At 33.9% G+C, this 16694-nt stretch overlaps 1 protein-coding gene across 9 annotated transcripts in view; it reads left to right on the plus strand.

The window, feature by feature from the left end:
- Window positions 1-16694, plus strand: part of DGKB (diacylglycerol kinase beta) — a 743750-nt gene that overhangs the window by 318362 nt on the left and 408694 nt on the right. For all 9 annotated transcript variants that reach the window (XM_024249734.3, XM_024249737.3, XM_024249742.3 and 6 more), the window contains 2 exons: window positions 936-1025; window positions 7505-7665. In XM_024249734.3, the coding sequence (XP_024105502.1) occupies window positions 936-1025; window positions 7505-7665 (251 nt within the window). The remainder of the gene's footprint in view (window positions 1-935; window positions 1026-7504; window positions 7666-16694) is intronic.

A 16694-nucleotide genomic window follows, 5' to 3' on the forward strand; every position in this document is an offset into this window, starting at 1 on the left:
ACAACCAGAATTCAAGAATTACAAAAGTTAATGAGTTAGTTGGAAAAGTATCTGAGGACTTGTAAGGATTTTAGAGGAAAAATAGCAGGAATTCTTAGCTTGTTTTAGCCCTCAAAATCTTATTGTCGGCTATTTCACTGCGACATATCCCTGCATTATCTATCCCCTCTGTCCCTACACACATATGTACACTGATTTTGAGGGGCTAAGGAGGAAGAAAAAATAAAAGAAAGTGATATACATTTGTGAGATTAATTCAAGGCATGCGATGATTCAAACCAAAGCATATGGGATGTCAGCGGCAGAGATCTTTACTGCTCTGAACCCAAAGCATTATGTGATGTAAAGATTAATCTCGTGGAAAACCTGCTGATCTCGTTGTATTCCAGCTGTTAACATTGTGTTCCATTTGCTCTGACACAAAGCAGCACCATGGGTGGGAAAAACTCAAGGACATGGTTAGCAATTTATTCACTTTTATAATTCAACAGTTTTCAAATATTTTATTCCTTTAAGTAAAATATACCTGGAATTGATGTTGCAAAAGGACTTCATGTAGGAACCTACTCATCCATCCTAGTTGTGTCTCTGTATTGTAATCTTATGCTGTATATAATAATATCCCTGAGGATTGTAATGGAGATAAGACACACCACAAGTTTTAGCTGAGTTAAGATATTTAAAAAGCTTTCCTCTTGCCTGAGTTTTGAAAATTCCATCATTCTGTGAATAATAGTAGTTGTGTTTTATCAGTTGCTACAAATGTGTACAAATTATTATTAATTCATTATTGTGTATATCTAAAAATACAAGTATGTTTTGTTTATGAGCACCTATTGGAATTCCTTCATTTAATATCATCGGGCTATCTTTTTATTTCTGTCATTTAATCTGAACTTAAAATTTTCTTTATTTGTATTTTTTTTATTCTGCAGAAAAGGCCAATGTAGGCAAGCATCCTCCAGTTGCAATTCTGCCTCTTGGGACTGGCAATGATCTAGCAAGATGCCTGCGATGGGGAGGAGGTAAAGCAGCTGCAACAACAAAAGCAGAAACAGTACACAACACCCCTTTCCCTTGCAAAACAAAAAGAAAAGAAAAGAAACAAAAACCATATGATTTCAGTGAAGATAACTGATGTGGTATATATAATATATGATTTTGAACAATAGTCTTGGATAGAAGAACAAATAGTGGACAAAGAGACCATGGGTATTGGGTTTTAATGTGATATTAGAGACTTAAACTAAAGGAGGGCAAGTTTCCAAACATCTCTGGTTTTTGTTTTTGATTTTTTTGTTTAGAAAATAAGGTACACATGGATGCACTTCAAGGTAATTTTTATACTTTTAATTTATAAGTTGGGAGGTAAAATCACAAACAAAGGAAAAATGAAAGGCTAATGAATTAGTTTCCCAGGAGTAAATACATTAAATAATACTCAGTTTTTGAGACTCACTCTATGCTAGCCAGCTGTTCTCTGCACTTTGGATACAGAGTTGACAAAGGAAAAACAAAAGTATCTTAACTTCTAGTGGCACATAAAATCATATGTGAGACTTTACACTAACAAGTGAACAGATGATCATTATAAGGAAAGACCTCACTGAGGATATGACATAGAAGAAAAAACTACTAGCTAGATAATGACACAGCCGTGTAAAGCTGGGTGTGAACTTCATAGGCAGAGGGAACATCGAGTTCAAAGGCCCAGAGGTGGCAAGGCACTTGACATATTCAAGGAACTGAAACTGAAATAGTGTGGATGGAGTAGGGTAAGCAAAGAGAGAATATTTTGAGATGAGGTCTTAAAACATTTTGCAGAGTCACTAATAGGCTATATTTATCTGAAGATCACTGAACACCACTAGATAAGACCACTAAACACCATCAGACTTTGGTAAAGAAGCAGGACTTGAATGCTAAATATTTTTAGCATCAAAGCTCACTTAGAGAAGTTTGAAAAGTGTCTACTAAGACAAGGTGAACAGAGTTCCTGGGTAGCTTGTTAAAAATACAGTGACCTGACCCCACTCCAGACATGCTGAATGGAAATATCTGGAGTTGGGAGCTGAGCAGATGATTTTTTTTAAACAAACTCCCTAAGTAACTCTGATTTACAGCAAAGTTGGAGAATAATTCCATGAATATCTGACCAACTACCTCTAAGCTGTGTACGTGCTTGACTAAGTCAAGAACTTAGTATGTAGTCTATTTGGGATGTTCAGTAAGAATATACTTTAGGAGTATTTTCATGAGTTGCATTAGAGTTCATGAAATCTAAAGAAATGAATAAAGACATCACCATTTCTGATAAGATACCTGTATTTGCCAGTGTTCATACAAGTGCATTGATTAAAAAGAAAGAAAATATGTGAGTCTTCTTGCCATGTTCTTCTGGAACATATATTTGATGTATGTGAAAATTAGTAATTTTATTTTTGCTTCCAAATTAACAAATGGCCTAAATTTCAAATTTGTTAAAGAAGTCCATATTTGGCATACTCTAATAATTCTTGTGAAACCACATACAAAGTACTAACAATGGACAAAGACAAGGACTGTAGCATGTGTCAAAGTATCTATTAGTGATGAATTCTCTGTGAGTGTCTGATATGTGTTGGCACTGTTCTAGGTGCTAAATATACAGTGAGGAAATAAACAAATGGCTTCTATCCTTCTGGAGATTACATTTTCATTGAGTATAATTGAAAATAAATTGAACAATAATGAAATATATAATTATAAAATGATATCAAGGAATCAGAAGAATGAATAATAGAGATGAACTATCTAGCTAGATGGCCAAGAAGGTCTCTCTGAGGAGGTAACATTAAAGCTGGACCTAAAATATAAGAAGGAGGAGAAATAGCTCCCTGTGTTTCAAGGACTGAAGGAAGGAATGCAGGTGGGGTTGCTGAAGCAGCAATGTATGGTGGGCAATTAGGGATAGTGAGTACTATGACTTTGGAAAGACAATTGGGAGCCAGATAATGCAGGAACCTATTTGTCATTGTAAGAGTTTTACTTGATTGAATTTGTCATGTAAAGAGAAGCTTTGAAAGTCTCAGAAGCAGAGTAACACACTGACACATTTTCAAAAACAGATTAATTTGGGGTAGAAAATAAACTGGTCAGAAAATGTGAAAACGTGCAGAACTATAGTTCTCCAAATGAGAACTTCTATTATAGTTGTCCTAATTACATAATAAAGTGAGCAGACTAGAGCTTACATGATTTAAATCAGGCAAGTAGCCAAACTGGAGGTACATTTTCAGGCTTAGATTAATTGTACTTACCAGTGGATTGGTTAGGAATTTTAGGGAAAGCAAGGTATCAAGATGCCCAAGTTGACCAATTAGGGAAATAGAGAAGCCATTTGCTAGAGATTATTAACAAAGAAATATGCTTTACGGTGGGATTATTTCTTGACAGGTGTGTAACTTTGAGCAAGTTACTTAAAAATTGTGTGCTGTGGATTCCTCATCAGAATTTGAAGAAGATAACAGTGCATACCTTGTAGGTTCTTGTGCTAAACCGATAACTTGTTTGCACAGTATTTGTATTAGTTTGCTCTCACACTGCTATAAAGACATACCCAAGACTGGGTAATTTATAAAGAAAGGTTTAATTGACTCACACTTCCAAATGGCTGGGGAGGCCTCAGGAAACTTACAATCATGAAAGTGAAGGAGAAGCAAAGGCATGTTTTACATGGCAGCAGGTGAGAGAAGCAAATGAGCAAAGGGGAAATAGCCCCTTATAAAACCACCAGATCTCAATGATAACTCAATCACTACAACTAGAACTGCATGGAGGAAACCACCCTCATGATCTAATCACCTCCCACCAGGTCCCTCCCTTGACACATGGGGATAATGGGGATTACAACTAAAAATGAGATTCGAGTGGGGACTCAGAGCCAAACTCTATCAATGTTTGTGTTAAGTACTTTATGCAGTTGCAGTAATTATTATTATGCTTAATATTTGTAGAAGAAAGTACTTCATTCAACCAATAATCATTTGGTTCACTTAAGATTCAGGGAATCTATTAACTTGAAGTCTCTTTTTTATAGGAATATATTTTCATATTTTGGAAAAGTTGACACTGTAAGAATGTAGGATATCCTAGCTTAATTAGCATTCTTTTTGTAAATTTCTGGCAATCATTAGTCTCTCTTAACAAAAATTTAATTGCAAGGAAAACCTTGTTTGTGTAGACTAAGGAGGCAAGTAATAGTTGTAAATTGGATACACTTTTTTTTTTTTTTTGAGACGGAGTCTCACTCTTTCACCCAGGCTGGAGTGCAGTGGCGCCATCTTGGCTCACTGCAGGCTCCACCCCCCGGGTTCACGCCGTTCACCTGCCTCAGCCTCCCGAGTAGCTGGGACTACAGGCGCCCGCCACCTTGCCGGGCTAATTTTTTGTACTTTTAGTAGAGACGGGGTTTCACCGTGTTAGCCAGGATGGTCTCAATTTCCTGACCTCGTGATCCACCCACCTCGGCCTCCCAAAGTGCTGGGATTACAGGCGTGAGCCACTGTGCCTGGCCTGGACACACTTTTATACAGATTTGTGGTTGCATTTTTTTATGTGATTTTCATTTGCAAAAATTTCTATGACTTTTTAGATTCAGTCATTATAACATCATATCATTAAATATAAAATAAATATTAATCATGTTTTCATTTTGTTTCTTAGCCTGGATTGATTACAGGCTTTAAATCAAATTAATGAAAGTAAAATAGCATTATTCTTTTCTGTAAAAATCTTTTGCTGGCATATTTAGTAGATTTGATTTATCCTTTTTAAAATCATGATCTTCTTGGGTACAGGAACCCTATTAATAGTTACTTATCATTATTTAACAATCTTGGGCATAGATACATACAAGACGTAGGGAAAAGATATTTGTTAAATGGGGGACTACAGTTTAGAGTTTATCTATGTGAATCACTTCTGAATTGCAGATGTTGTAATTCTCAAGATTTATCTATTGCCTCTTTCTACTTTTGCTTGGCTAGAAGACAGATTTAAACCAGACTTTTTCATGTTTAGTCATAAAAATCCGTATACACATATCCAGTGGTAAAGATTTTAAACTGAGTGACCCTGCTACAATCTAGCTGTGGTTATTGATTTTCACTACATTCATTCCTATCATGTTCTCTCCCGGTTAAGTTGCTGTTTCTACATTGTTCCAGTGTTATGTTGGTCGGTGCTGCTATTGACCTGAGACATGACTGAGAACAAATTCAGCCTTTTTGAAAGCATTATTATTTACTAGTATTTCTGCTAATTGTATATATGTATACACATACACAGGATACTCCTATATTATAATATATATTATTATATGCAAATTAATTTATGCCTAAAGACTATCAAGCTTATTCTGACATGAAAGCAGAATTTGGAAAATAGATGAATATCTTTAAGTGTTTTTTTACTTAAGTCAGTAGGTAAAATAATATATATATGTATATAATTTATTTGGGGAGCTATTATACTTCTTAAAAGAAATTAACAATTAGAAATTAAACATTTAAAATAAGGTAGCACTATTAAGAAACATGAAATGTTAGTAAATATAATTATTGTAATCTTGCAGTTTAAGCCATTCAGTGTTTTGCCACTGAGTACAGTTATATGCATATTATTAATACTTACAGCTTCAAACTATACTATAAGATATATGATAGCTTTTGAAATAATATTTAGTCTATGGCCATACCACCCTGAATCCACTCGATCTCGTCTGAAATAATATTTAATATTTTCAATGTTTATGTAATCATTACTTATTGTACCCTTTACTGTATGTATTAAATAGCGTGTAATTACTGTTTAAACCTGTGTAAGATAAGAAGTGATGATGAGCTCCGGAAGAGGTATTTCTAGTTTCTGGTGGCTTTCACCTTCTAATAGTTAATTGAACAGATCCACCTTAAGTGTAATGCATTCCTCTTTAGCGAATTTTGGCATATGAGAGTGCCTGTTTTCTTTTAACCCAATGAGTTTATTCAATGATATGTATGTGAATAGCTCTAATGAGGACTCATAGCCTTTGGCATTTCCTTTTTCAACAATTAAATAATGAACAGAAAAAAACGAAAACTGAAAATATTGTTCCAACTCAAAATATCATTTTAGGACTGACTATGTGTGTGCTTTTGTGTGGGTGAAGAGAGAGATGATTTAACTTAGTACAATATTTCAAATTCTGATGGTATCATCATCAGTAGTAAAATATTATTGAGAACTTTTTATTCTCTGTTTTAGGACTCATGTACTGAGAACTTTTTAGGCATTATCTTGCTTAATCTTCACAAGAACCATAAGGTTTTTACAGGGAAGGAAACTAATGTTGAGGAAGATTAAGAAACAAAAACAGCAACTCTGTCAGGGTTAGGCTGCAGTGATAACTATAGTGTTATATACCTACAAATAAATTGAATATTGAGAATGTAATATTGGCAAGACTTTTATTTTCAGGTCATGTTGATCATCTATCATAGATTCATTAAAAAATTGATTTGTGGAGCATTTACTCTATGGCAGGCCGGATTAAGAGGAACCTGTAGTGAGAAAAACACAAGTAATGACAATGTGGTGTACTAGTTCTAAGATAGAGCTAGTTTCGAGAACTGCGTGTAGGGGACTGTGAGAGGGGCATCTGAGCCATTATTTTGAAAGGGTGCTTTCCAGAAAGAAATGTTAGGAAATTTATTAGTTTTATTTAATTTTATTGTTTTAAACATGGAATATTCCTCTGTCACCCAGGCTGGGATACAGTGGTACAATCATAGCTCACTGCAGCCTGGAACTCCTGGCCTCAAGTAGTCCTCCCGCCTCAGCCTCCTGAGTAGCTGAAATTACAGGCATAAGCAGAAGCACTGGGAAGAAGTATTAGCAAATATAAAACAATGACAAGGAAATAGATGCAAACCAGTCAAAAAGAAAAGGAGACCCCTGGGTAGATAGAATAAGAAACGAAATTTTAAAACTTACAAAGAGTAGGACCTTTTACTTAAATTGAAAGTTTTATATCACTAGGGTGAAAAGGTGAGGGTAAGAGAGTGATGGAAAGGGAAAAGTCTAAAATGTCATCCACATTTCTGACTTTAGCAACTGGGTAGAGGATGGTGTCTTTGTGAAGTCAGCTGCACAGGAGGAAGATATGGAAGCAGAGAATTCAATTTTGAATCTATTGATATAAAGTTTTGTGGGGTATACAGTAGAAATGTTCACTTGGCAGTTGTATATGCTGAGAATTTGCACCACAAAAGAGAAATACAGTACGTTACAAATTAAAGTTAAGGATTAAATGTGGGTATGAGTATAATGTTATAATTAATTCTTCATTTGGTGGTAGAATGTGCTTCAAAATCATTATTTACCTTTAGAATATTACATATGCATAAACACACTGAAACATAAAAGTACAGCTTTTTTATTTGGTTAGAGTTCTTTTCTCAAGGTATTTTTTTTTCCCCATTAGGTTATGAAGGTGAGAATCTGATGAAAATTCTAAAAGACATTGAAAACAGCACAGAAATCATGTTGGACAGGTGGAAGTTTGAAGTCATACCTAATGACAAAGATGAGAAGGGAGACCCAGTGCCTTACAGTATCATCAATAATTACTTTTCCATTGGCGTGGTAAGATTTTCCACTCAATTTTACCTTTTTACCTGTACTGGATAATCACAGTAAGAAAACTTTTACACTATGAAAATTTACTGATTATAAATAATTTATTTTACCTTTGTGCCGTCAAAACATCTCTTCTAATAGGCAATTATTATTGCTCTAATGACTATTATTTTTATCATCACTTACCAATTTAAAGTCAGAGTATCAGCAATTGACATAATTTTCATGTCTTAAGACATGAACAAAGGAAAAAAACTATATTCTTTGTAATTGGTTTATTTGTGTTACTAAAATGAAGCTTAGAATGATTTAATATACTTACAAGTTTTAGAGCACAAGCTAAAGCTCCATATTATTGAAAATGTGAAAATATTGCAATAAATTTTATCTTACTTTGAGATTCATTTTATAAAATCATTATAACTTACTAAAAATCTATGAAAAGTCTGCAAAAAAACCTGCTACTATTCTCAAGTGATTAATAAGTCAGAAGGCTGAGTTTTCACTTCATTTATTTTAGAATCTTACACAGAGTAAAATATTATTTGGCTGTTGAAATAGCTATTAAAATTTTAGTCCTAAAGAAATAATTTTAACAGTGATTATATATATTTTTAGCCAATGATTATGAAATCTAAAAATATAGAAAATAAAGCATTACATTCCATTTAATGTATGTCACGCCATGCTAATTTTGTGTCATGTCACATCTCACACACACACACACACACACAGACTATAAAAAGGCTAGTAGAATATAGAAAACATTGGTTGAGTCCATGAACTTAAGAGGTAAGCTACCTGGATAAGAGTCTTTAAGCAAATTATTTAATCTCAGTATCTATTTATTTATCTGTGCCATGCTGGTTATTATTTCCTCTCTCATAGAGTTACAAATATGATTGTACATTTAAAGAATCTCATAGAGTGGTAGATAATAAAGGCTAAATATACAATGGTTACTAATACTGTAACGACTATTATTATTTGAAAGAAAAATGCAATGTGTCTTGATCCAGAGAAGCCCTCCTATTCACGTTGGTATAAAAACAGTATTTTTAACAGCTTTCTTAGTGTATCACTTACACACAACCTAATTCATTCATTGTAAGTGTACTTTTTAATGATTTTAGTAAATTAATCCAATTTTAGAACATTTTCATTATGCAAATCAGAACCCTCAGTCCCATTTTTATTCAATCTTGGCTGTTTTTCCCAGTTTCAGGAAGGAATTGACTGGCTTTCTGCCTCTAAGATTTGTCTTTTATGGACATTCTATAATTAAAAATATCCAAAATCTCACAAATTAAAGGACTTACTCATGTAACCAAATACCACCTGTACCCCAAAAACTTATGGGAAAATAATTTTTAAAATCACACAATATAGGAGTTTTGCATCTGGAGTCCTTCACCTAGGATGAAGTTTTTGAGTTCACTCATGTGAACTGTGTAAATATTGTTTCCCTTTTTGCTGTTGAATAGGATTCTGTGGCATGGAGGTATCAAATATTGCTTATCCCTTCACCAATTGGTGGACATTTTGATTGTTTCCAATCTTTAGATATTAATGATGCCAGTCTCTTAAGTCTGTTAGGATTCTTTGTTTGTTTTGGTTACCAGACTTTTTAACTCCAGAATTTCTACTTGGTTCTTTTGTCTATAATTTTGTATCTTTAATTAATATTTTGTATTTGGAGAGTCATTGTTACTATACTTTATACTTTATTCTTCTTTTTTTCTTTTTTTTTTGAGATGGGGTCTCACTGTGTCACCCAGGCTGGAGTGCAGTGGCACGATCTCGGCTCACTGCAAACTCCACCTCCTGGGTTCATGCCATTCTCCTGCCTCAGCCTCCCAAGTATCTGGGACTACAGGCACCCGCCACCACACCTGGCTAATTTTTTTTTGTATTTTTAGTAGATACAGGGTTTCACCATGTTAGCCAGGATGCTCTCGATCTCCTGACCTCGTGATCCTCCCACCTCGGCCTCCCAAAGTGCTGGGATTACAGGCATGAGCCACCGCACCTGGCCTATACTTTATTCTTTAAACAGTGTTTCTTTTCATTCTTTTGACATATTTATAATATCTGGTTTGAAGTATTTGTCTGTGAAGTCAAATATCTGTGTCCCATCAGAGACCTTGTTTGTTTGCTTGTTATTTTCCTAAATGTGTGACACTTTGCTATTCCTTTGCATATCTCCTTGTTTTTTGTTGAATACTGAAAATTGTTTATATCTTTAATTCCCTAGATTTTTATCTGCCCACAGTGGTTATCATTGTTCCTGTTTGTCTATTTAGTGACTTACCTGTGGAGCCTTTCTTTCTTATGGTGTATACTGCTTTCCTAGAGATCACTCCTGTGCCAAAATGGTTGTCTAGAGATTGTGCTCAAACACTTTGAGCCAGTAAGTCTTCTTTTCTTTGTCATCGCATCCATATGTTCATTGAAGAATACATTCAAAGTTCAGGCAATTAGAAATCACCTTCGGCTTTTAGTATAATCTGACCTTTCTTTTGTCTTTTCTGCTCATGTACAAAACCTCTCATTTAATCAAGGATGTGTAGATAACTAGGATCCTCTTTTGTCTCTTCTGAGCATTTGTGTAGCCTTGCAAATCCATACAGATTTTCAGACAGCCAGGAGTATATAGAAGTTTATCACAACCCATATGAAAGTTTGATTCCAAGATCTCTTGTTAAATTTCTGGCCAATCTGCTGGTTAGCTGCTTGCCCTAAGGTCAGTTTCACAAACTCAGGCTAGCTATGACACTGGCTGTCCCTGTTCATTTGCCACAGATATCACTACTGTAAGTGTAAGTTGTAAAACAATGTTCTAGGCCATAGAGATTTTCTGGCTTCCATTTCAAATCAAGTTAGCTCCACCAACAATGAATCTACTTGTTTTCGTAGCTTATTCCACTCTGATAGAACTACAGCACCCAGGGAGCTGAAGGCTAACGAAGCAACCCAAGACTGAAACATCACTAATTAGAGAGTTCTTATCTGAGGCTCAATAGTTTTTCCTAAATAAACATTTCTCATTTTTTTATATGCTTTGGTCAATTTCCAGTGGTTCTCAACAGAGGAGAATTTTGCCTCTTCCCGGAAGACATTTGGCAATGTCTGCTTGATTGTCATGGCTAAAGCAGGGTCTTTTTGCTAACTAGTAGGTAAAGTTAGGAATGCTGCTAAATACCCTTACTGCATAGGACAACACCTCAAATACAAAGTAAAGAATTATACAGCTCAAAATGTCAATAGTGTCGAGGTTGTAAAACCCTTATATTAGGAAACAGAAATACACTTGACCTTTGAACAACACAGGTTTGAACGGCACTGGTCAACTTATAGATTTTTTTTCAATAAAAGTTATGCCCAGTGTAATTTGCCTCCCCTTTCACCTTCTCCACCTATTTTGCCTCTGCCACCTCTGGACAGCAAGATCAACCCCTTCTCTTCTTCCTCCCCTTTAGCTTACTCAATCTGAAGATGATGAAGATAAAGACCTTTATGATGATCAACTTCCATTTAATGAATAGTATATATATTTTCTCTTTCTTATAATTTTCTTAACATTTTCTTTTCTTTAGCTGACTTTCTGGTAAGAATACAGTATATAATATGCATAACATACAAAATATATATTAATTAGCTTTATGTTATTGAGAAGGCTTCCAGTCAACAGTAGAGTATTAGTTGTTAAGTTTCTGGGTAGTCAAATGTTATGCTCAAATTTTTTTGTCTGCAAGAGTGGTCAGCACCCCTAACTCCCATGTTGTTCAAGGGTCAATTGTATTTAAATACAAAAAGTCAAGGTGTTTGAAAAGGAGAAATGATACAAAACCAAAAAACTTGAAAAGGAAAGCTATAATAGAAATGAGGCAGAAAATAGCAGAGAGTAACAACAACAACAAAAATTCACAATGTTAGCAAAACTGAAAGCTGCATTATTGAGAAAACTTAATCAGACCTATTGCAAAATTGACTTTGCAAAAGTAATCTAAAGAGAATTATAAGGAAACAATATATGGTGAAAAAGAAAAAATACAAAAAGTAATAAAAATAATGATAAAGATATATTTATATATATTCCAATTGAAAAAATACATATCTAATTGAAAATATATTATGACTAGTATGAGAGTATAGCAAATTTGCCAAATATAAAATCAACTTAAATATTCACTAGTATATTCTTATATTAGCAATAATCAATGAGTTTCAAAAAACAATAACAAAAAAATGGAAAGTATCTAAGAATTAATAAAAAATACACATGACCTATATAAAGAAAATGTTAAAACTCTCTGCAAAGACACACAAGATCAGAATAAATGGAGACATTTTCTATTCTTATGTGAGATTTCTTGATATAATATTCAAGTAATTTATACATTTATGTATATCTACTCAAGATTGGAGCTGGATTTTATGACAAACTTATTTAAAATATGTATGACAAAATAGCTAAGTCAATTTTAACAATAAGGACAGAAATAAATTGGTTTTACCAAATTATACATGCTACAATTGAATTGGATAATTATAACAGAATGGTCCTATGAAATAATAGATGAATGAATCAATGAGGAAGTACAGAGACACATATTGGAACTTAGTATAGGGATGGCACAAAAATTCACTGAGGGAATGACAGATTACTTAGTTGATAATGTTCAAACCTAGCTTCCTAGAAAGAAAAAACTTTTGTTAGAACTCTACCTCATATTATATAACTACATGCCAGACTTATTAAAGATCTAAATTTAAAAGATAACATTTAGAAACTAATAAAAACTATGTGATAGAATGTTTATGATTTTAAGGCAGATCAGAACTAATTAAACAAATAAGGTGGCTTTGACTGAGTTTTCTTTTAAAGGGTCTTGTTTCCTTTGACTTGGACCTCCTGTAGCTGAGCATAATATGCAGAATAGGGGGGTAAAGAGAGGAGGCATTCCTCCCTGAAAGATTTATTCCTGCCCCAGGAACACAAAATCTCAATGCTCAGGGACATAATCAGAGCAATAGATCTTCTACCTTGAATGTCATTCAACAAAGTCATCTACTCAGCAACTTGCATTCCTCTTCCTCAATCAATGAATCTAGAATATAAGGAAATAAAATAAATTAACTGTCTCAGACCATTCCTGGATATATAACAAATAGTGGAGTTGAAGGATTTAAAGCATATGGGATGCATCTCAACTTTATGCTATAACAGCATGAAAAATCTTAAGATGAGAACATAGTTTGTACTTGAAATTGTCTCTAGGAACCCTTCTGCTGTCTAGTTACAAAGTGAATTCCAAGTTTGATTCTAATCTCAGTATTGTTTTCATTATTTCAACTATTGTCCCTTATTTACTGACTGCTAGCGCTGTACAATATACAAAGAACCTTGCCTCCAATTTTTAGAAAGCCTGAGGTCAGAAATATGTAGCTATGTCACCTTCATATTCATTGTTATAGACCCTTTGTATTATTCAGAATGGGTTGACTGCTGGTACAAACAAACCCAAATTATGAGTGGTCTGTCAATGAATAAAAATCAGTTTTTCCTCACATCACAGGTCAGGATAGGTTAAAAATTGGGGAGAGGCTCTGCTCTATGTTGTCAATCAGTGACCCAGGCTCCTTCCATCTTGACAGATAACCTTCTCTATTCAACAACTGAATGGCTAAAGAAAGTGGATTTTTTTTAGTGGGCCCATACCTGGAAGATGTAGCATCATTTCCACTCATAACTCACTGGCCAGATCTCAATCACTTGCCTGCACATAATTGTAAAGAAGCTGAGGAAATAAATTTTGTCTGCCTAGGAAGAAAAGGGAAATTGATCAATAACTAGACACTATGCCAATTCCTTCTTTTTAATGCTTTTCCAATTTAGCCAGAACTATTGGAAATGATCCTGAAATCATAATTAACTCTAAAAATAGATATTCTTCCACAGTGATGGTCCATCAATAAAAGCATATTTATTTAGTACCTTCTATGTACCAGGTACTGTTTGAGGATTAGCAATGAACATGATAGAAGTCTGTGTAGTCACTAAGCTTACATGGCAGTGAGGTGAAAGAAGATTGTCATGAGATGCTAGACAGCTGGACATTAGAAGCAAAAGCCAACTACAGAGATCTTTAAATATCCCAGGAATAAAACTTTCTACCCCATTAGTTTAATTACCATAGTTGATTCTTTGTTAACTTCTTTAATTAAACAAAAAAACTAAGCACTTATTTTTTCAGGCTCTAGGGTTATGGGAGTGAATTAAAGACACAGGTCATCTGGCTGGGTGCTGTGGCTCACGCCTGTAATCCCAGCACTTTGGGAGGCCAAGGAAGGCAGATCACCTGAAGTCAGGAGTCCAAGGCCAGCCTGGTCAACATGGTAAAACCCCATCTCTACTAAAGATCCAAAAATTAGCTGGGCATGGAGGCACATGCCTGTAGTCCCAGCTACTTGGGAGGCTGAGGCAGGACAAGTGCTTGAACCTGAGAGGCAGAGGTTGCAGTGAGCCGAGATCACACCACTGCACTGCAGCCTGCACAACGGAGTGAGACTCTGTCTCAAAAAAACAGATATATATATATATATATATCTATCTTTATTTATAATTGGATAATTATATATAATTATCCAATATATAATTTATATATATAATTATATATAATGTATATAATGTATATATAATGTATTATATATAATGTATATATATAAATTATATATATAGTTTATATATTGGATATAATTTTTATATATATAAATTATATATATATAAATTATATATTGGATATAATTTATATATATAAATTATATATTGGATAATTATATATAATTATCCAATTATAAATAAAGATTATATATAATATATATTTAATATATAATTATATTTATATATATTTATATATAATAATAATTATATGTAATTGGATAATTTTATATATATATTTATATAGGTCATCTCATTATTAGAACTTGGAGTTTAATTAGAACTTGGAGTTTAAAAAGCAAAAAACCAATGCACAAATACAACATTTTTGAAAATTATGATAAATGCTGTGAAAGAAAACAAAAGCTACCATGAAGGACATCAACCATAGATCTGAAAGTCAGGAAAGGCTTATATAAAGAGGATGCATTTAAGAAGAGATCTGAAGAATATACATAAGTGAGCTGGACACCAAAGACATGTCATGAGCATACCGGGCAAGTATAACTGTATGTGAAAGACTTGAGGTAAGAAAGAGCTTAGTGCCTTCAAAGCTCTGCTAGTTCAATGTGCCTGGAGCATGGAGAGGGATAGTGGGAGTGAGTAACACAGCTGCCACCATATCTTGAAGTCTCCCGTAAGACTATGGTGTGATATTTGCCTTTTAAGTGGTAGGTCACTGAATAATTAAATAATTATAATTAGGGAATGAGGTAACCCGATCCATTTGCAGCAGAAATTCTTCTACTAAAGGTGATAGTTGGATATTAATTGAAAAATAAAACAATTGTCATAAAAATGACACAAACAACTTTAAATGTTTTCTTTCTACCTAAAATCTATAAATATGATTGAATTGGCCATCTTCCCTCATAAACCCAGCCAATGTCTTATTTTTGAATGTGAGTCACTGAGATTCTATAAACTCTGCCTTGTGTAAACCACAGTCCATAATAAACCATCTATTATTTTCAGTTTCAGTTTATTTAGGGTAAAAACTCAGAAGACACTTGTGAAGCCATATGAGTAAAATCCTTCTAGATACTTACAATTGTTTTTAAAAATCTTTTATAATTATTACCCTTAGATATAATTATGCAGCAAAGTTTCAGCATTACATTTATATTAAATCTTCCTAAAGCATTTGACTTAGTTTCTATAAAATGATTCTTTTTAAAATTATACTTTCCAATTATATGTGATTAAATTATATAAGTATAATGGAAAGTAAAACAGGCATAAACAGGTTTGGAAACAACACAAGCAACTCTTGGTCATCATAAACCTCAAAAACTAAAAAGAGAAATGTGCAGATTTACTAGACGGTAGTCTGTTAACAATATTCAGATTCAATATAATTTATGAAGAAAAAATATTAATCTGGCCGCTCACTTAAAGGAAGCTCAGTTTTTAAAAAAATTACTATATTAAAAATCATTCTGGTTGTCACATGGAGAATGACATGGAAGTTTTCAAGAATGGAAGCAAAGAGACCATCCTAGAATATCTTCTAGTAAAATAAGAGACAGATGAGTACACTAAGAGCCATGGATACTGAAAAAAACTGGAAAGACTTAAGAAATATTTTGAAAATAAAATCGACAGTGTCCAGGGGATGGAAAGAAATAAAGTATCCTGAGGTTTTATGTTTAACAACTAGGTGGTCTCATTTACTGAGATGGGCTTAATTATTTATGATTCAGGTTTGGTGGAGGATATAAAGACATGCTCAGTTTGAGGTGCATGTCATAGTGGAAATTTCGGGGCTATGGTTGGATATTTAAGTTGGAAGCTTAGAAGACTGTCTCAATTAGGGAGAATTTGGAGTCATTGGCATATTTATTTCTATATGGCTTTATGAATCACCTTCCTAAAATTCAGTGGCTTAATATGCTAACCATTTTATTATTCACAAATCTGTGTGTCAACTGGATGGTTGTGCCATTAGTGGAAGATTACCTGGAGCTACTCTATGCTGGTCTCCCTCATATATCTGGCAGTTGGTTCTAGCTGTTAGTAGGCTGATGATGATAATGGGCCATATGACTCCCAGCATCCAATAGGTTAAGCCAGACTTTGTTGCGTAATAGTGGAAAAATTTTCAGTAGAAAAAGAGGGTAAAGCCCAGTGCAAACCTCTTGATGCAAACCTCTGTTTGCATCCAGCTTGCTAATGTGTCATTAGCCAAAGAATATCACATAACTAAGCTTATATTCAAGGAGAGAAGATATAGAATCTACCTCCTGATGGAAGACAGTTACGTTGCAAGGGGACATTCAGGAATGGGAGAAAAGTTTATCCATTATTTTCCATC

The sequence above is a fragment of the Pongo abelii genome, chromosome 6 (assembly GCF_028885655.2).
Source record: "Pongo abelii isolate AG06213 chromosome 6, NHGRI_mPonAbe1-v2.0_pri, whole genome shotgun sequence".
NCBI classification, from domain to species: domain Eukaryota; kingdom Metazoa; phylum Chordata; class Mammalia; order Primates; family Hominidae; genus Pongo; species Pongo abelii.